At 45.0% G+C, this 20,397-nt stretch overlaps 1 protein-coding gene across 1 annotated transcript in view; it reads right to left on the reverse strand.

Annotated features, from left to right (window-relative positions):
- LOC124552396 (acetylcholine receptor subunit alpha-like) overlaps positions 1-20,397 on the reverse strand; it is a 354,641-nt gene that overhangs the window by 57,257 nt on the left and 276,987 nt on the right. Inside the window, exons 10-11 of the mRNA XM_047126656.1 lie at positions 9,921-10,040; positions 7,086-7,092 (exon numbers count right to left, since the gene is read on the reverse strand). Coding sequence (XP_046982612.1) covers positions 7,086-7,092; positions 9,921-10,040 — 127 coding nt within the window. The remainder of the gene's footprint in view (positions 1-7,085; positions 7,093-9,920; positions 10,041-20,397) is intronic.

Below are 20,397 nucleotides of genomic sequence, written 5' to 3' on the forward strand. Positions count from 1 at the left end.
ACGCCAATGCCTCACCATAACTCTGGATATGCTTTACAGTGCTGTTCACAACACTATTCCTCGACTACAGCTGTTGTCGAGAAATGATGGTGGACATATTGAGCATTTCCTGTAAAGAACATCATCTTTGCTTTGTCTTACTTTGTTATGCTAATTATTGCTATTTTGATCAGATGAAGCGCCATCTGTCGGACATCTTTTGTACGTTTGTATTTTTTTGGTACTAATAAAACCCCATGTCACTGCATGCATGTGTGTCAATTTGTACCTCTCTATGTACTTTATTCCGTGATTTATTCAGTTTTCAAATTTGTACTAACTTTTTGATCACCTGGTATATTGCCCCTCTCTCTCTCTACCCACGTCCTCTGCCAATCCCTTCATCCCACCCTTTCTACCCATTTCCCTCTCCCCACTCTCGCTATATCAATCTCTCTCTCTCCTCCCGCTCCTTTCTCCCCATCCATCTCCTCCTGCTGTACTCTCCCTACACCTCCTCCTCCCCACCTCATCCTAATCATCTCTTCATGCCCTCTCTACCTATCGATTCCCACTCCACCCACTCCTATCCACCTCCTCTTTCCCGTTCCTCTATCCATCTCCTCCTGCAACTTTTTCTGTATTTCCTCAGCCTGTTCCTCTGTTTAGTCTGCAGCTCGTGGTCATGCGGTAGCGTTCTCGCTTCCCACACCTGGGTTCCCGGGTTCGATTCCTGGCAGGGTCAGGGATTTTCTCTGCCTCATGATGACTGGGTGTTGTGTGATGTCCTTAGGTTAGTTAGGTTTAAGTAGTTCTAGGGGACTGATGACCATAGATGTTAAGTCCCATAGTGCTCAGAACCATTTCTTTTGCCCCTCTATTTATCCCTCCAGCTCCCCTCTTTGTGTCTTAACCCTCCCCCAGTCGTGTCCATCCACAAATGCAGCCCCTGAACAACTGGCTCATGAAGCAGGCTGATACTACTATTGCAACATGTCTGTCATGCAGGGCAGTCTACATGTCTGGGGCTTAAAAATCATGTTTTGCTTCCAACATATTGGCTGCCCTTCAAGTCAAGTCAAAAATTCAACACAAATGTCGTGCGGGACAGCCTACACATCAAGTGCTGGAGAACTGATACTTTCGTTTTGTCTAAGATGCCCTGCAAAGCAAATTCATAAGACAGCCTGACACTACTCCCACACAACATATATGTCATGCAGGGCAGTCTATACACCAGAAAAAAAGTAAAATCGCATATTGCCCTATCTTCTTTCCTGCTGGACTAAGGATGTTGTACATCCCACAGTGCTGTAATCGTGATGTTTATTGTTTGTGTGGAGAATTTGGTTGAGATCGATCGAGGGATTTGGATAGAAATTCTGGAAAAACAATACATACATATGACACTATTGTTGAATAATCACTGGAAGCAGTCACATTCATTAAATATCTAAGAATACATACACAGAGTGATCTGAAGTGGAATGATAACATAAAGTCACTAGTGGCAGAGGCACACGCCAAACTGAAGTTCATTGGAAGAATCCTCAAGAAATGTAATCTACAAAACAAAGGAAGTAGCTTGCAAAACCCTTATTCGGCCAATACTTGAATATTGTTCATCAGTATGGGATCCGTAGCAGACGGGACTGACAGAGAAGGTACAGAAGATCGAAAGAAGTGCAGCACTTTTCATTACAATTTCATTTAATAAGCACAAAAAACATCACAGAGATGCTGAGCCAACTCCAGCGGCAGGTGCTGCAAGCAAGGCATTGTGCATCGTGATGTGGTTTACTGTTAAAATTTCGGGACTGCACATTCCTAGAAGAGTCACCCAAAATATTGCTTCCTCCTATGAATATCTTGCAAAAAGACCGTGAAGATAAAACTGAAGATATTCGAGACCAAGCAGAAGCTTACCAGCAATTGTTGTTCCCTCTAACCCATATTTTACTGGAATAGGAAAGTGGAGGGGGGAATGATACTGATACAAAAAGTACCCTCCGTGACACACTATAAGGTGGCTTGCGAAATATACATGTCTGTGTTCTTCACAATGCTTCCTATGAAGACTGTGCTTCACCGAGAATCGAACCTGGGTCCCTTCAGCTGGAATTCAACCACGCTGAGCCCACATGTAGCAATTTCCTGTTAAAGGTAATAATTGAGATTTCGAAACAAAAGCTGTACCATGAAGTTCACCTAGGAGGAGCGAGCAAGGCAGTGAGTAGTAGGGATCTGACTGACCTATGTGGGCATGTTTAGAAGGTGACGAACCCAACAGAGGGACGGAGGGATCAGACCAAGATTGGGTATCGGGGGACGAGAGAGGGAGGGAGTGCAGTCACGGAGTTATCCTGATGTTGGCTGTCCGAGGGTGTGGTGAGAGGTAGTAATGTCACAGAGGACGGAAGAAGAGGCTGGCAGTTCTACCTGGAGTGGCACAAAGTAGAGAGATGCAATCTGCATAGCTCGAGGCATAGTTCTGAAGGTAGCCAAGAATTGGTTTGCAGGTGACAGAATGGAACTCTTTTTGGTAAAGGACTGAAGACTCTGTACTTTTCTATTAATGACTAATTTCCACAAGAACCTATGAAGTGTGATATTGAGACTTCGCAAAGTTTCAGCAACTACTTTAGTTAAAGTGAGGAAATGCTTGACTGTTACAGTGTAACTTGGATTTAAATTTAATAAAAATACAAATTTATATTGATGTGTCCGTATTTGTACCTACTATTCCCTTCCTTGAAGTGTTTTCAGATATTTTGTGTTGTCACTGTTTTCCAGTATGCTCTATTGTATTTGTGTGGGAAATGTAAGTGAACAGAAGTGTCGTTAATTTAATTCTATTTATTGTTGTGCATTTGCTGGCGTTGATATCAATATAGTTCACCGATCATTTGAATGGGTGCTGGGTCTTTGGGAAACGAGCAGTCAATAGGGCCTTACATGTCACAATGAATTTATCTTTTCTCACAGGATCAGCATTTCATAGTGAGGCTGATGGCCCTAATTATTTGCAGTCATCAGTGTTGCGAGGATGAGTATTAAAGGCAGCCAAAAGGAAGCAGTTAATTTTATTGAGGTTGCAAAACAACAGGTGTTCCATTACATTCGGTGGCCCTGACAAAGGATCAGAATCATACGGAAATCGAAGGGAAGAAATTAAGTAAATAGCTGTGTGGGTACACATTGGATTGAATGAACGGAGGAAAGAAGAAGAAATAGTGAGAAGGAAAAGTTCAGGAAAGAACTAAGCTGTCAGAAATTCATGCAGACAAAACCGGAACAAATGAAATTGTTGGCACAGATGGGTGTGGATACGAAAGAGAGGGAATAGAGTGAGGAAAGGGATAGGAAAGACAGGGAGCAGAGGGTGGAAAGGAAAATGACAGAGAAAAAGGGAGAAACGGAAGACAAAGAGAATGAATCTAACAGATCAGAGAAGCAGAATGTCAGGGGAAGACAGTGAAGATGGCTGAGGAAGAACGCAAGAATAACGAACAGGAGGAAGAAAGACAGAGATGACAATCAAATCAAAGTAGGGCCGGAGGCATGCAAGAAAAAACTGAGACAGCAAATATTACAAGAAGTAGGAGAGTTAGGAGGCGAATTAAAGAGACTGAGCGAAGAACTGGGGAAGGACATCCACAAAATGTGGACTAAAGTAGTGGAATATGATAAACTTAGGGAACTACGAAGTACATAAAATTGAAAAAAACAAAGGTCATGTCTGGAAGCTGAAAATACAGTGGTTGTGTGTTGAGGCATGATCAGTTGGCTAAATAACAACGAAAGTTTTTCATGGAAAAGACTACTGCATCCAGTCAAATTGCTGCAGTAATTTCAGATGCTGTACGAGATGAGGGAATGCTAAACAGAGAAATAATACGCTCCACTGTAACAACGCTGACAGTAGAGGCTAAACGAAGGCCGTCTGCCAAAGTTAAGAAAAAAATTAATTTAAGAAATAATTCGTGGAGCAATTCAAGTCACAGTCCAAATAGCTACTCTGTAGGAGAAACATGCACATTTGCAAATGCTACAGTCCCTGTCTGAGGATGCAAATGCAGTTTTTTCTGCAAATGGTCGAGAGAGCTCACTGCTTGGACGAAGCACAGGAGGCAAAAGATTTTGTTTTCACCACGAGAGATTGCAGGGCACTCTCACTTCTGATTCAGTGTTATGCCTCTTAACGTTCTTAGGGTGTATGTTCTTTATTGTAACTTGACTTCATACATCACGATGGAATGGTGGGCAATAGTTAATACTCTTGCTTGCATGCCCTAGGGAAGGAATAAAGATATGCTTTACCTGCATTCAAAGGAATAGGGTGCCGGTTTGAACGACTGCAGTAAAAGCACGGCGACGGTGGGCCGAGGGAAGCGCGTTTTTCTGCGGAACCTGGGCGGAAACATTTCCGCGGTCTCACTGTGCAGACACGTTGGTTGTCGCCGGTCGGTAGGCAGCCGCTGCAATGGCCGGCAGTAAAGCAGAGGAAGCCGACGGGGAAGACGCCCACACTCCGTGGCGAGTTTATGGCCGTTCTTTGAAAATTTCGAAATGGACGCCACAGGGGAGATAACAAGCTTTTTATGGAGGGGTGTGGTTCCATCCTGGTCATGTTGTTAGCAAAAGACATGGCGTACACGCGTGGGAAAGAGACCGCGAAGCTGAATCTTTTTTCCTTCTATCCAAATTAACTTTACAGTCTCTGACTGGTCAAATCGGTGTTGGCAGAGCAAGGGGCACTCTCCGAGCTTCCAATGCCGCGCTCCAGCTCGTGATTGGCTTGTGCTAAAGTGGGGGAAGTCTAAGATGTAAATGGGCTTTTGTTACCGACCTAAGGCGGAAAGCGGACAGAAAGAGATGACTCTTGTACAGGCACTTCGCTAGTAAAGTACTGCGGGTCTCTACCTGTGTCCTTTGCCAGTGTGCCACTTAGAGCCTGTGCCAGACACCTTCTGAGGTACTGCTTCCAGCATCACGCATACGTGAGTGTACTTACTTGTCTTGAGTCGGCCGTCTAAACATTTGACATATTCCGTCACTCATAGTCGTGGCACGGAGTCAAATTGGTTTGGCAGACCAGCCGACGGGTCCACCTGCACACTGGAATCCACCGAGGTTCCAGAGGCTCATAGGGAAGTACGCGAGACCGCACACTTACATTTTTCGGGCGCGCGCCATTAGTAACAGACTGCGGCCGTCCATGACTGCAGTCGCCGAACGCATCGTGCTGTGACGCCCCGACCAGCAGAAGGTTACATTATTCGCTGCTACAGCGTAGGGCTCCAATATATTATGTTTCTCAGCACCCTGTTCTTTCGAACCATATTTTTCTTTTTTCGGAATGGTAGAGTACAGATGCTTGATTGTGGGGTAGTTGTTGTGCATTAGCCCACATTCACGTGCATGAAGTCTAATAGAGCGATTAGTGTTCTGGTTAGTGTCGTGTGTCGATCCATAGTTGATAACTTCGTCCACCATAGACCCCATGTTAGTGGAAGCTTTTGTCAAATAAGGATGTTTGTGCGACGTTTCTTTAGTCATTTTTCTGTCTTGTTATGTTAAGAGTGAATAAATCTATTGTCATGTACATCACAACTTCTCCTGTGTTCTGAGTTACATTACCGTGCCATTTTTATTAAATCTAGATTCTAAAGGACAGTAGCAAGCTTGCAACCATACTGCAAAAATTTTCCTTCCAGCCCAAGGTATTGGCATTGACAGTAAAAGATCATTGGAAGGGACTTTCCTTGAGAATACAGACTCCTTGAAGAGGCAGGCACCTGAAAAAAAAAAACCGGAAGAGTCAGAAATGGAAAGTGGTCGCCTAATATGAGAGCTAGCTGCATGGAAAGCAAAGATCACAGAAAGGAAGCCAAGTCGAGAAAGATAAGGATCAAATTCAAGAATTGGCTGGGAAAATATGTGTGTCCGTATCCCAGAAAATAACATTTGTCTTCACGCCTTATGGCTTGAGAATGGCTGAGGACATGCTAATAGAGTCAGTGAAGGATACAGCAGAGCCACAGTGGTATAATCCAGAAATCAAGATTCAAGTAGCTGGGGAAAAAACCGAATACCTTATGGCTTGGGATTCAGAAGTGTCTGTGATATTGGCGAAATGGTCAAATAAAGGCGGCGAAAGGAAAGGGTAGACGTGTTCCCTGTTCCCATAAACCATATTGTTAATGCTTTGGCTTACTAGACAGCGAAGGTGCAAGTGTTTTGTCAAGCAGAAGTGGGAGGAGTAAAGTGGGATATGGATTTTCTGGTTATAGACGTTTTGCCTTCCCCAGTTATTTTAGGCACTGACTGGTTGATCAATGCGACAGTGGGCCTTGTCTTCAGGAGAGATGGCTTAAATTTGAAAGATAAAGAAGTTCAGTTGTTAGAACTGAAACAGAAGGTAGTGAAGCTATCCCACTGGACAGTCTAGACGTTACTCACAGTAAAAAAAGGAATATGATGGACAATTATCTAGAAGAAGTTTTCTGATTAGCATTGGTCTATAGAAAGCTATTCTTGTACCACCTAGGAAGGTTAAGGAGTGCCACTTACAAAAAAAGGATGTCAAGATCTGGTATAGTGCAAAGAAGCAGATAGCAAAGTTACTAAACAGATGGAAGTCTGGGATGTCATATAAAAGTACAGTGGGCCCTATTTGGATCGACAAGTCACAGAAGATAAAGAGAATGGTGAGATGCGATCATTCCTAGATGCTAGGACACTGAACAGATATTTATGCACAGAGCACAAGGGACTTGCCGCAAGATATGGCAGAAACACTACAGAAGTTGAACGGAGCAAGAGCCTATCAAATTACTGTCCTCTCATTTGGACTAAATTTATCTACTGAATTATGTACTGGGTTATGTTATTATGTAGGCGATATCCGAGTGTCAGCAGCCGTGTGAACATGCCTGCCAGTGCCCGTCCTCATCACTGACAAATTCGCCCCCTCCTAGGAAAAGAAATCAACTCCAGAGTTTTCTGTTAATTTCAACTGGAAATTCACAAACGTGTTGGATTTCATCGATCTGGACCCAATTGGGTTGCTGAAGAAGAAGTGAATACGGCTGTGACGAGATAACTGGAAATCTGTGTTTGAGGGTACAAAGACTGGACAGGTGCACCAACTTCTTCCATATCACTTAGATTTCTACGCCCCCGTTTGTTTAGGCTACCTGTAAACTGCTGCCTAGATCGTTAATGAGATGGGCTTTTCACGCTGCAAGACTTCAAGACAGTGTACTGCCCCGGTTAGGAAACATGGTCGACTATGTCATATCTACCATCGGCTGCCGATGAAAAATCAACTACGTGCAAATGAGATGAGTCTGCATTGCTCTTTTGACCAAATCATCACTACAAAAATAGTTCAAATGGCTCTGAGCACTATGGGACTTAACTGCTGAGGTCATCAGTCCCCTAGAACTTAGAACTACTTAAACCTAACTAATCTAAGGACATCACATCCTGCCCGAGGCAGGATTCGAACCTGCGACCGTAGCGGTCGCACGGTTCCAGACTGTAGCGCCTAGAACCGCTCGGCCACTCCGGCCGGCTCATCACTACAGCAGCGAATTAAGGGAAACTGTTTTGCTTATCTGAGGAACGGGATCCCAAGTAGGGAAAGTTTCGAGAGAAACCTACAAAACGAATTGTTGTGGATAATATCAGTGAGAGTAGCCAGATCTCCCAGCCGAGTGACAACGAATGGAAGAGGTGCCTGCCTACGCTAGTGTGGAGAACACTTCAGAAATATGGCCATTTCGTTGCTAGAAAAATCGCTAAAATTTTATCCAAGCCAGCATATGTAAATGACGCATGTTGAAAATTCTGGTGGGATGTCAAATTCGCCTTTGAACAAAACCAACCAACCTAAAGGAATGGGCGAGGGAGAAGTGCAAAGTATTTCCACGAAGGAAGTGTTTCAGTTGGTGTGCGTGTGGAACTAAAGGCGCCTCTCCCATGGGGAAAAGGCAGGATGAGTAATTTTCTTAATAACACACTTCTTCTTGAAATTGGTTTAACTGCACCTCTTGCACTGTGCCACAATTAGCGCAGTCAGTAACTGTATGACAGAAAAATACTGCCAGAAAGTGGGGCGACTGCAGACGGTGTTCCCTGGTAATCGTCCCAATTCGTAAGCCGAGTGAGGAAGAAAAGAAGGAACCACATTGTACTGAGTCCTCAAAATATCTTCATTAGTGTTATTTTAGGCTGAAGTTGTAGAAGATGTTGGGCCAACAATTTCAAAAAGCTTCTTCACGTTTCGTTTTCCTTTTCTTTCGCTCTTAATATTTACAGTGCTATTTTTTTGTTTAAAAAATCGTTCCCTACAGCTATGCGTCTCATAGTTGGTATTTTCTCTCTTAAGTTTTTTTTTTAATGGAAACTAGGTAATTGTGTTTTTTGAGTGGGACCACTGCTCTTTCGACACAGCCCATCTTGGTCTCAATTTGAGGCAGTGACAGAATTGTGCGAATAACTACAATACATTTACTGCTTTTTAAACTTTTATTTTAATAAAGGCTCAGTTGGTGTCCGGTCTGAGGATTCGTCGGTTTCAGCTCTTTAGTCGGCAACGTCAGATACGGTGTCACTCAGTTGGTCAGCAGACTTCGCTAGAGGTTCCACAGTCGCACACTGTCGGCAAACTCCATCATTGTCGTGGAGTGCAAGCACTGTTAAGGGAACATTACATAAAATTACTGAGATCGGCGGCAGAAAATTAATTCAGAAAACTGACTGAGAAAAAGATAACGTTTTAAGTTCGAATTCTTTGATACAAGCGACAGAAAAACATATTTGAATTTGTGATCTTTAAATAAAGTTGCGCAGACTGATGGCAATATGGCTTCAACGTGTGATGTGGTGTAAAGAATGGCAGCTAACTCTAAATATAGATAAATGTAAATTAATGCAGATGAATAGGAAAAAGAATCCTGTGATGTTTGAATACTCTATTAGTAGTGTAGCGCTTCACACAGCCACGTCGATTAAATATTTGGACGTAACATTGCAGAGCGATATGATATGGGACAAGCATGTAATGGCAGTTGTGGGGAAGGCGGATAGTCGTCTTCGGTTCATTGGTAGAATTTTAGGAAGATGTGGTTCATCTGTAAAGGAGACCGCTTATAAAACACTAATACGACCTATTCTGGAGTACTGCTCGAGCGTTTGGGATCCCTATCAGGTCGGATTGAGGGAGGACATAGAAGCAATTCAGAGACGGGATGCTAGATTTGTAATGGTAGGTTTGACCGTCACGCGAGTCTTATGGAAATGCTTCAGGAACTCGGGTGGGAGTCTCTAGAGGAAAGGAGGCGTTCTTTTCGTGAATCGCTACTGAGGAAGTTTAGAGAACCAACATTTGAGGCTGACTGCAGTACAATTTTACTGCCGCCAACTTACATTTCTCGGAAAGACCACAAAGATAAGAGAAGAGAGATTAGGACTCGTACAGAAGCATACAGGCAGTCATTTTTCCCTCGTTCTGTTTGGGAGTGGAACAGGGAGAGATGCTAGTTGTGGTACGAGGTACCCTCCGCCACGCACCGTATGGTGGATTACGGAGTATGTACGTAGATGTAGATGTAGATGTCTTTGAAACATCACGTTAAATACCGTCAGCAGTGTTGCCAACTGTAGGCTTGTACCCTGTAGAGTCTGAGCTGCCTGCGTACTCTTTTTCCTGTCTTACACTATGAGCAGAAGAAGGAAGAGCCGTCAGACAATGTCTCAGACTTCTTTCAACTGCGAAGAAATAAATGGCGTTTGGTGAGGACACGGGAACGACGAACACATACTGCGAAGGACTGGTGCGGAGAAAGGCTGCGGCGGCCTACCTGGAGGTGAACTCGTGGTCGAGCAGCCTGGGGAAGAAGTCGTGCGGCGAGGGCTCCGCCACCAGCTCCGACGAGGCCGACGAGTCGGCGGCGGCGGCGGCGGCGGCGGCCGACAGCAGCGAAGAGTCGCGCAGCTCCAGGCCGTTGCACGTGCGCACCATGACGCGGTGCGCCGACGTCGCCAGCCCGAAGCTGCGGGCAGTCGGGGGCCGGCTGTCAACTGGGCAGCGGAGGTCTCAGGGGGGGGGGGGGGCAGGTGGGTCTGGGGTCTGGTAAATGAGAGTGGGTGTGGTGGGGTGCATTCGACCCAGCTGTCAAATGGGGCAAGTAAATGGACGGGGCACATTACACCTGTCTGTCAAATAGGGCAGAATGCGAAAATTGAAACAAATAAAAATTCTAGTTAGGAAATTTGACATCGTAGGATGGCTACAGTATTATTTGTCTCATTAATTGCTACTCATAGAATCGGTCAACTTGACTGTATAGTGTTTCACGTCACATTTACAGCTCTGGTGTCCGTGAGATGTCATGTCGTGTCAGGCTAATTGGGCAAACAAAGTAATGCATTTTTCACATCATGTGAAATATTTATTTTTATACTGGAGGCTGCTTTAAGAGGTATGTACTTAAATTAAAACCACTAAATACTTATTTACTCATGCAACAGCGATGACAAAAAAGAAATGAATGAATTTTAAAGCTTAATTAAAAGTGAGGAATTTCTATATTTTTCCAATTTTCTGATAAGTGTGACTGTGTATATTGAGAAGCACCTGTAAAATTCAAGTACTGTTCACTATTCTGGTAATAAGTCACGTTTGAAATGACGCTCTCACTACGCCACCATTTATGTAATTTCTGTAAGTCGATTAAAAAATATAAGATTTAGCCCAGACTTATACATCCATGTGTAAAGCATAATTATGAGGGTGTGAACATTTCCATCGTATTTTCTTGTATGTAAATGGTAAACAAAAGACCAGAAGCCTAAAAGGCATTAATGATACTAATATTACAAGAAATAAATATTGAATATTAACGTTAATTTCCGGTTCATCTGGTGTTCTAGTCGAGGTACCAGCGAGCGAGATTTTCAAGTTTACTGAGTAAACTACAGGGGATTTTAGCGGCCAGGAAAAGGATGCAGAGATTTCATTGCAGTGCCAGACAGTGTGAGGCAAATTATTTCAACTTTATTCACCAAGCTCAGAGCTCAATCACAGGAGGCAACGTATCAAAATAATCACTTCCGTTTTAAGAAGTTCTACTACTGGTTGAACAGTAAGGCATGCCCTCTGTAGGTGACAAATTACAGACCAGTTGACGTATCAGAGGCTGCACAAACTAGTCTCCAAGCCTTCGGAAAATTGATCACTTGAGATATTGGGAAAGACGTTTCGTCCTCCAGACTATCCAAGGCAACAATATATAGCAATATTTTTAGACAAACTTGACAAAAATGAATACGTCTTCTTTTTCCATTTGGCTATCAAAAGAAAACTTCACATATTGAGAAACTGGTGTAAGAGAAGCATTTAATACTTTTTTGGATTTTATTCGCCATAGTGGATGTTCATTTTTAGAATTCTATGTCAAATTCGTAATTCATACGTTCAAGAGTCCCCTGTTATCTGTTTTTGACCAAATATTCATATTTCGCTTGAATTTTGTGGGTCATACTGGATCTGATACAGATTTTTATTCATACTGACCGAAGTTTTGGATTTTGTAAACGTTTTCGGAATTTTGATCCACTGTGCGGCTGCCAAATGGAGTAGAGTAGTTCAAAAATTGGGCAGCCGTCGCAGCGTTCCACACACCTCGTCTCATTCGTAACAAGGTAGTTGTGAACCGAAGCATTATGCAACGCTCCCAGACACTATCTGGAGGCATCTGCTTCGAGTTTTTGACCAGTTTGTCTCTGATGGACAATTTCAAGTTTGGCCACTATGCCCCCCCCCCCCCCCCCCAACTGCTTCTCGTGTCTGCTACGAGCAATGGGGCATAGTTCCTTTGCAGAGGCAGCCACCTGTGTTGGTGGGTCGGTAGGTCTGCTGTCGACTGTAGGGCCGAAACATACACCACGCGCGGCTACGTCGCTGTTCCGAGCATTCTGCTGCGCTTGACGTGCGACTTGCCGTGGGACGGGCGCTGCCAGCTGCCGCTGTGTGGGCGCGTCTAGCCTGTTGGATGTTACAGCCACGGCAACAGGGAGCCTCCTGTGAATTAGGCTGCTTGACAAAGGTTTTAAAAATTTTTTGACCCCCACGTCGTGATTACAGCTTAGTAGCATCTAATTGAGTCTGCAGCAATGTCTGCAGCACATTCAGAGATCGGAGGCTCCCGTCATCGGCTTGCCAGCGTTCGAGTCACTTCAGAAAGGCGACAGAAACGAGAACAGCAGCTCTCAGGATGCACAATATGCCGGGCGAAAGGCTCGAGTTTTCTTTAGACTCTCCCACTTCTGTCCTTCCTGCCCGCCACATCTCAGTATTACTGAATATTTTCTAACAAACTGCCTTGATTTCTGATGTAGGTATTCGGTTGCAAGATATTTTTAAACTCTCAGTGTTGTTTCGTCTCAGTCCTTCGCTGATTCACCTCATTGGTTTTGGTTCCTACTTTGATGTCGAGTTCTTTTGCGTCAAGATAGTTACCACTTGAACACCTGGCCTCTTGCCACGGATCGAAATGACAAATTCTTCGTCACAAACTATTAGATCGTGGCTCTGACATGTAAATATAAAATTTCCTTATTTTTAGCGCTCTAACGAATCGACTTGCGCTGAAACTGATCCTGTGCCACGACCTCCGACTTGGATTTTTTCCCAGTCTAAAATGTAGAGTGGCTTTAGTGTGTCCCATCATCTAATACTTCGAAATCTGTACACCTGTCTCTCCTTGTTACTCAAGCAATTGTAAGTCCTAGGTGACGAGGGTAACACTATGCTTGTTAAATACCACTCTCGGTTCAGTACAGTAACTGTAGTATCTCATTTCTCTTTTTCTCTTTTTGCGATATTGCTGCTTGCCTTAGTCGAGATTTCACGACTGTCATGCGAATATGGAACACACAGGTTCAGTAGAGCCGTACTCAACGCTGTGAAGGGTCTAAATGGCCTCACGCGACTAGTGCCCGAGAGGACTGACGGACAGCCTTTCAGGATCGTACAGCCACGTCGCACGCCTCGAGTCTGGGATCGCGCCTGTTTGCGGCAGACCACGCTGTCCACACGGACTTCGCGACAGTGTCTGCTCCGCCCCACCAGCTGCCAGCAGCAGAGAAAGCGGCCAGCCACATCAGGCATCAGTTCTGCAAACGGCATCACAGTGGCTGTATCCGTGTGTGGAGGCTCCTAGGAGAACGAACGCTGCCACGCTGTGTTCATCATCGGCATACGGGCCCAGCACACGATGTGACAGGTTGGCACAGCGTACATTGTACCATCGCCTCCGGTTTGAATAACCGGTATTTTGTACAGCGTTGTTACATTTATCATATGTTGATGATGGTCGCTGTGTCCTGTCTTGAAAGTCTCGACAAAATCTTCCAACAGGATAACAGAAGATGGGTTGCTGCCTGTGCTGTCCTGACCTACCTCGATACAGAGGCCGTGACGTTCTCCACATCTGGTCACACGTTGCCGAGACAGCCTCCCACCGGCCGCTACGATTGGTGAACCCTCGCCCAGAGTGACAGAGCCGCGTCTGTCAGCCGAGCTCAGCTCGACTCGACGCCCTGCCGGCCCACAGCCGTTGTTGCTGCCACAGGGGGCTGCTGTCTGTACTAAATTTCTCTCCCTGAATGCCTGCAAATCCCCTAAAAGTTTAGTTGTGTACTAGTTTCTAGCCCGCAGTTACTCCCACGTGCGCATATGTCATTCTGGCAATTGTCTGATTCTCCACTATTTTACACAGTGCGGACGCAGAGGAAACGGTAAATGTATTTATGGTACATAGCCAGAAACACGCTGGCAATATTATTGGTTTTCTCCAGTGCTGTTTTTTGCGAACTGATTGACGCATATACACTACTGGCCATTAAAATTGCTACACCACGAAGATAACGTGCTACAGCGCGAAATTTAACCGACAGGAAGAAGATGCTGTGATACGCAAATGATTAGCTTTTCAGAGCATTCACACAAGGTTGGCGCCTGTGGCGAGACCTACAACGTGCTGACATGAGGAAAGTTTCCAACCGATTTCTCATACACGAACAGCACTTGACCGGCGTTGACTGGTGAAACGTTGTTGTGATGCCTCGTGTAAGGAGGAGAAATGCGTACCGTCACGTTTCCCACTTTGATAAAGGTCGGATTGTAGCCTATCACGATTGCGGTTTATCGTATCGCGACATTGCTGCTCGCGTTGGTCGAGATCCAATGACTGTTAGTGGAATATGGAATCGGTGGGTTCAGTAGGGTAATACGGAACGCCGTGCTCGATCCCAACGGCCTCGTATCACTAGCAGTCGAGATGACAGGCATCTTATCCGCACGTCTGTAACGGATCGTGCAGCCACTTCTCGAACCCTGAGTCAGCAGATGGGGACGTTTGCAAGACAACAACCATCTGCACGAACAGTTCGACGACGTTTGCAGCAGCATGGACTATCAGCTCGGAGACCATGTCTGCGGTTACCCTTGACGCTGCATCACAGACAGGAGCGCCTGCGATGGTGTACTCAACGATTAACCTGGGTGCACGAATGGCAAAACGTCATTTTTTCGGATGAATGCAGGTTCTGTTTACACCATCACGGTGGTCGCATCCGTGTTTGGCATCATCGCGGAGAACGCACATTGGAAGCGTGTATTCGTCATCGCCATACTGGCGTATCACCCGGCGTGATGGTATGGGGTGCCATTGGTTACACGTCTCGGTCACCTCTTGTTCCCATTGACGGCACTTTGAACAGTGGACGTTACATTTCAGATGTGTTACGATCCGTGGCTCGCCCCTCCATTCGATCCCTGCGAAACCCTACATTTCAGTAGGATAATGCACGACCGCATGTTGCAGGTCCTGTACGGGGCTTTCAGGATACAGAAAATGTTCGACTGCTGCCCTGGCCAGTACATTCTCCAGATCTCTCACCAACTGAAAACGTCTGGTCAATGGTGGCCGAGCAACTGGCTCGTCACAATACCCCAGTCACTACTCTTGATGAACTGTGGTATCGTGTTGAAGCTGCATGGGCAGCTGTACCTGTACACACCATCCAAGCTCTGTTTGACTCAATGCCCAGGCGTATCAAGTCCGTTATTAAGGCCAGAGGCGATTGTTCTGGGTACTGATTTCTCGGGATCTATGCACCCAAATTGCGTGAAAATATAACCACGTGTCAGTTCTAGTATATTTGTCCAATGAATATCCGTTTATCATCTGCATTTCTTCTTGGTGTAGCAATTTTAACGGCCAGTAGTGTAACAGCATAAATAAGGGACAGATTGTGCTTCATACTTTTAACGTATTTCAAGTTAGCTGAATGCAGGAAAGAATATTTATACGTGTCAGCTTCCTCGTCCTCACACACGCCCTGATGGGTAGTTGCGGTATGTTAATCCCACAGTATTTTTGTACTAATAATAATAGATGTATATATCAAATGTGGTTAGAATTGCTCCAGGCGTTTCCATATTATGCTTTTATGCTCGCCTTTTTTCAACCCCACTCTCATCTATATGTGTGTGTTATGGGACCACAATTTTCACAATTTTGGTCGAGACAGATAGTGACGTGCGTGCTTAAGCTTCACATAAATTGCGTCTGGCTTATCGGAGATGATGTGATGCGTCACTGTCTCTAGTGGCCCCTTACCCACCTCCCAATCTGAGGGGCAAAACCTCATCAAGACAGTCATCAGCGAGCCTAACGACCAAAAAATATGTTGTTATTGTTGTTAATGCTGTTGTGGTTTTCAGATCGAAGATGGGTTTGATGTAGCTGTCCACGCTACTCTATCCTCTGCAAGCGTCTTCATCTTCGAGTAACTAGTGCAACCTACATCCTCCTCAACCTGCTTACTGTATTCATCTCTTGATCTTCCTCTATGCCCTCCCTCCCTCCCACCCCCGCCCCACACACACACACACACACACACACACACACACACACACACACACACACACACACACATCCTTCTGGTAGGAAGTTGGCGATCCCCTGATGTCTCAGAATGTGTCCTGTCAAACGATCCCTTCTCTTGGACAAGTGGTGCCACAGACTTCCTTTCTCCAAAATCCTACTCAGTATCTCCTCATTACCTGTGCGATCTACCCATGAAATCTTTTGTAGCACCACAACTCAAATGCTTCTATTCTCTTCTTGTTTACATTCTTTATTGTCCACGTTTCACTTCCATGAAAACTACGCTCCAGATAAATACGCTATGTGATTGAAAGTGTCCGGACACACCCAAAGACATACGTTTGTCATATTAGGTGCATTGTGCTGCCACCTGCTCCCAGGTACTCCATATCAGCGACCTCAGTAGCCATTAGATATCGTGTGAGAGCTGAACGGGGCGCTCCGCATAACTCACGGACTTGGTACGCGGTCAGGAGATTGGGTGTTACTTGTGTCACACGTCTGTATGCGAGATTTCCACCCTCCTAAACATCTCTAGGTCCACTGTTCCCGATGCAATAGTGAAGTGGAAATGTGAAGGGACACGTACAACACAAAAGCATATAGGTCGACTTCGCCTGTTGACTGACAGAGACCACAGACAGTTGAAGAGGCTCATAACGTGTAATAGGCAGACATCTAACCAGACCATCACAGGAATTCCAAACTGCATCATGATCCACAGCAAGTACTATGACAGTTAGGTGCGAGGTGAGAAAACTTGGGTTTCGCGGTCGAGCGGCCAAACGACGCCTCGCTTGGTGGAAGGAGCGTAAACATTGGACAACTGAACAGTGGAAAAACGTTGTGTGGAGTGATGAATCACGGTACACCGTGTGGCGATCCGATGGCAGGGTGTGGGTATGGCGAATGCCCGGTGAACGTTGTTTGCCAGCGTGTGTAGTGCCAACAGTAAAATTCGGAGGCGGTGGTGGCGTGGTGTGGTCGTATTTTTCGTGGAGGGGGCTTGCAGTCCATGTTTTTTTTCTGTGGCACTATCACAGCACAGGCCTACATTGATGTTGAAGCACCTTCTTGCTTCCCACTGTTGAAGAGGAATTCGGGGATGCCGATTGCATCTTTCAACATGATCGAGCACCTGTTCATAATGCACTGTCTATGGCGGAGTGGTTACACGGCAATAACATCCCTGTAATGGACTGGCCTGCACAGAGTCGTGACCTGAATTCTACAGAACACCTGAATTACAATGTTTTGGAACGCCAACTTCGTGACAGGTCTCATCGACCGACATCGATACCTCTCCTCAGTGCAGCACTCGGTGAAGAATGGGCTGCCATTCCCCAAGAAACCTTCCAGCACCTGATTGAAAGTATGCCTGCGAGAGTGGAAGCTGTCATCAAGGCTAAGGGTGACCAACACCATACTAAATTCCAGCATTACCGATGGAGGGCGCCACGAACTTGTAAGTCATTTTCAGCCAGGTGTCCGGATACTTTTGATCACATAGTATACCTCTAGAAAATACTTCCTAACTCTTGAAACTATATTCATTGTTAACAAATTCCTCTTCTTCAGAAACACTTTTCTCGCCACTGCCAGTCTACATTCTATTTCAGCCATCATAAGCTATTTTGCTGCTCAAATAGCAAAACTCATGTTACATAACGTGTTTCGTTTCCTAATCTAATTTCCTCAACACTATCTGACGTAGTTCGACTACATTCCATTACTATTACTTCCAATTGGTTGGTTGGTTGGTTTGGGGGAAGAGACCAAACAGCGAGGTCATCAGTCTCATCGGATTAGGGAAGGACTGGGAAGGAAGTCGGCCGTGGAACCATCCCGGCATTTGCCTGGAGCGATTTAGGAAAATCAAGGAAAACCTAAATCAGGATGGCCGGCCGCGGGATTGAACCGTCGTCCTCCCGAATGCGAGCCCAGTGTTCTAACCACTGCGCCGCCTCGCTCGGTATATTATTTCCAATTATTATTTTTATTAATTATGCATATTATTATTGTGACTCTTATCTAATATATTTTTATAGGTATTGCTCCCGATCAGGTGTCAGAGAGGGCCTTAGGGCCATGATCTGGTCAAGCTAAATAAGCAATAAATAAATCCTCAACCCCATCTGACGTAGTTCGACTACATTCCATTACTATTATTTCCAATTATTATTTTTATTAATTATGCATATTATTATTGTGACTCTTATCTAATATATTTTTATAGGTATTGCTCCCGATCAGGTGTCAGAGAGGGCCTTAGGGCCATGATCTGGTCAAGCTAAATAAGCAATAAATAAATAAATAAATAAACAATTCTTGGTTTGCTTTTGTTGATGTTCGTCTTACATTCTGTTTTGAAAACACTGCCCCTCCCGTCCTGCTGCTCTTCCAAGTGTTTTGCTGTCTCTGAGGGACAAACAATGTCATCGGCAAACATCGAAGTTTGAATGTCTTCTCCCTAAACTGTAATTCCTTCTCCAAATTCCTCTTTGGTTTCCTCTACTGCTTGCTCAATGTATAGATTCAGTAACATTGGGGTTAGGCTACAACCCTGTCTCACACTTATTCTCAACCACGGCTTCCCTTTCATGCTTCTCAGCTCCTGTAACTGTGTCTGATTTCTGTATAAGTTGTAAATATTCTCTCGCTCCCTGTATTTTACCCCTGCTACCTTAAGAATTTCAAAGAGTGTATTCTAGTCAACATTGTCAAAAGCTTTGTCTAACTCAACAAATGCTATAAACGTAATTTTGCCTTTCCTGAACTTATGTTCTAAGATAAAATAAGGTAAGACATGTGGCTATGTCCCGTCTTTGGGACGAATGCCCGTGCCACCCTGACCGAGCTCCGTACGGAGGCTAGCACGCTTTCCAGACCTCTCATCCGGTGGAGACATCGGGTCACAGGTTGGCAAGAAACTCCCTCATATCCATCGCACAGAGCTGAAGCAGAACCGGGTGACACGCCTGTGTCTGTCAGCCGAGCTTAGTTCCACTTGCCGTCCGACCAAGTCGGAACCGTTGCTGCGACCAGGGGTAGGTAGGAGTGGACACTCTGCGTACCGAATTTCGTGCCCTGTGTATCTCCGACTCACCTACAAATCTGGTTACGTACCAGCTTCTTGCTAGCAGCTACGCCTGCTACGTATATTTCACACTGGCAACTGTCTCACTCTGTGCCGTTTTACACTATGAACAGTATTCCCAGATAGGGCTGTAAACGTATTTGTGGTATTCAGCCGTGTGGACTGAAACACTCTGACAAAATTACTGGCTTGTGTAAGTATGCTGTTTAGATTTTTTTATTGGTAACGCCACCTCTGTATGAAAATCACTGGCTGTGCTGTGTGCAGTCTGCGGCTGCTTTGCATTGTTGTAATACTCGCCATTGTAGTGTTGGGCAGCGGCAGCTGGATGTGAACAGCGCGTAGCGTTGCGCAGTTGGAGGTGAGCCGCCAGCAGTGGTGGATGTGGGGAGAGAGATGGCGGAGTTTTGAAATTTGTCATGAACTGCTATATTTATATATGATGATATCAAGGTAAATACATTGTTTGTTCTCTATTAATATCTTTCATTTGCTAACTATCCCTATCAGTAGTTAGTGCCTTCCATAGTTTGAATCTTTTATTTAGCTGGCAGTAGTGGCGCTCGCTGTATTGCAGTAGCTTGAGCAGCGAAGATTTTTGTGAGGTAAGTGATTTGTGAAAGGTATAGTTTAATGTTAGTCAGGGCCATTCTTTTGTAGGGAATTTTGAAAGTCAGATTGCGTTGCGCTAACAAAATATTGTGTGTCAGTTTAAGGACAGTCGTGTATAATTGTTTAAAGGGGACGTTTCACTTGCTGTAGTGCTCTTTCTTGCGAAGTGGTTCATGTATTAAGTAACACAAATAAGGAAGATATTGCGCATCACAGTTCTAAAGTATTCCTAGTGAACTAAGTGTAGAAAGGGAAGACCAACAGGTCATTTTCCAACATTTTTTCGTATCACCCCTCCTCATTCGCGGCCACGCCCCACAATGTGGTAGGGATTTATTACTCCCACAGTATTTTTATAGAAATTATGAGTGGTGGATACATTGAATTCGTTTGGAATTGCTCCAGACTTTTCTGGGTTACGCTTTTATGTCAGCTTTTGTTCAACCCCATCCTCCACCCTCATCCGTAGGTGTGTCTTATTCGACCCCGAAATTTTTCGATACAGCAACTGGCATGCGTGCTAAGTTTGGTAGAAGTTACTTCACACTTTACCCCCTCCCCCTTACCCTCTCCCAACCCTAGGTGTGGAACATCACCAAGACTCGCCATTGCGCCTAGGTACCCCGAAATATACGGCTTCGATAAAACGAATGACTTGTCACAGGCAGCTCCTGCAGCAGGTAATACGCGCACCTGCAGCAACCTGCCAAGCGTAGGCGTTCTGCAGCGGTGGATAGGCAGTAC

The sequence above is a fragment of the Schistocerca americana genome, chromosome 10, assembly GCF_021461395.2.
Source record: "Schistocerca americana isolate TAMUIC-IGC-003095 chromosome 10, iqSchAmer2.1, whole genome shotgun sequence".
Taxonomy (NCBI): Eukaryota; Metazoa; Arthropoda; class Insecta; order Orthoptera; family Acrididae; genus Schistocerca; species Schistocerca americana.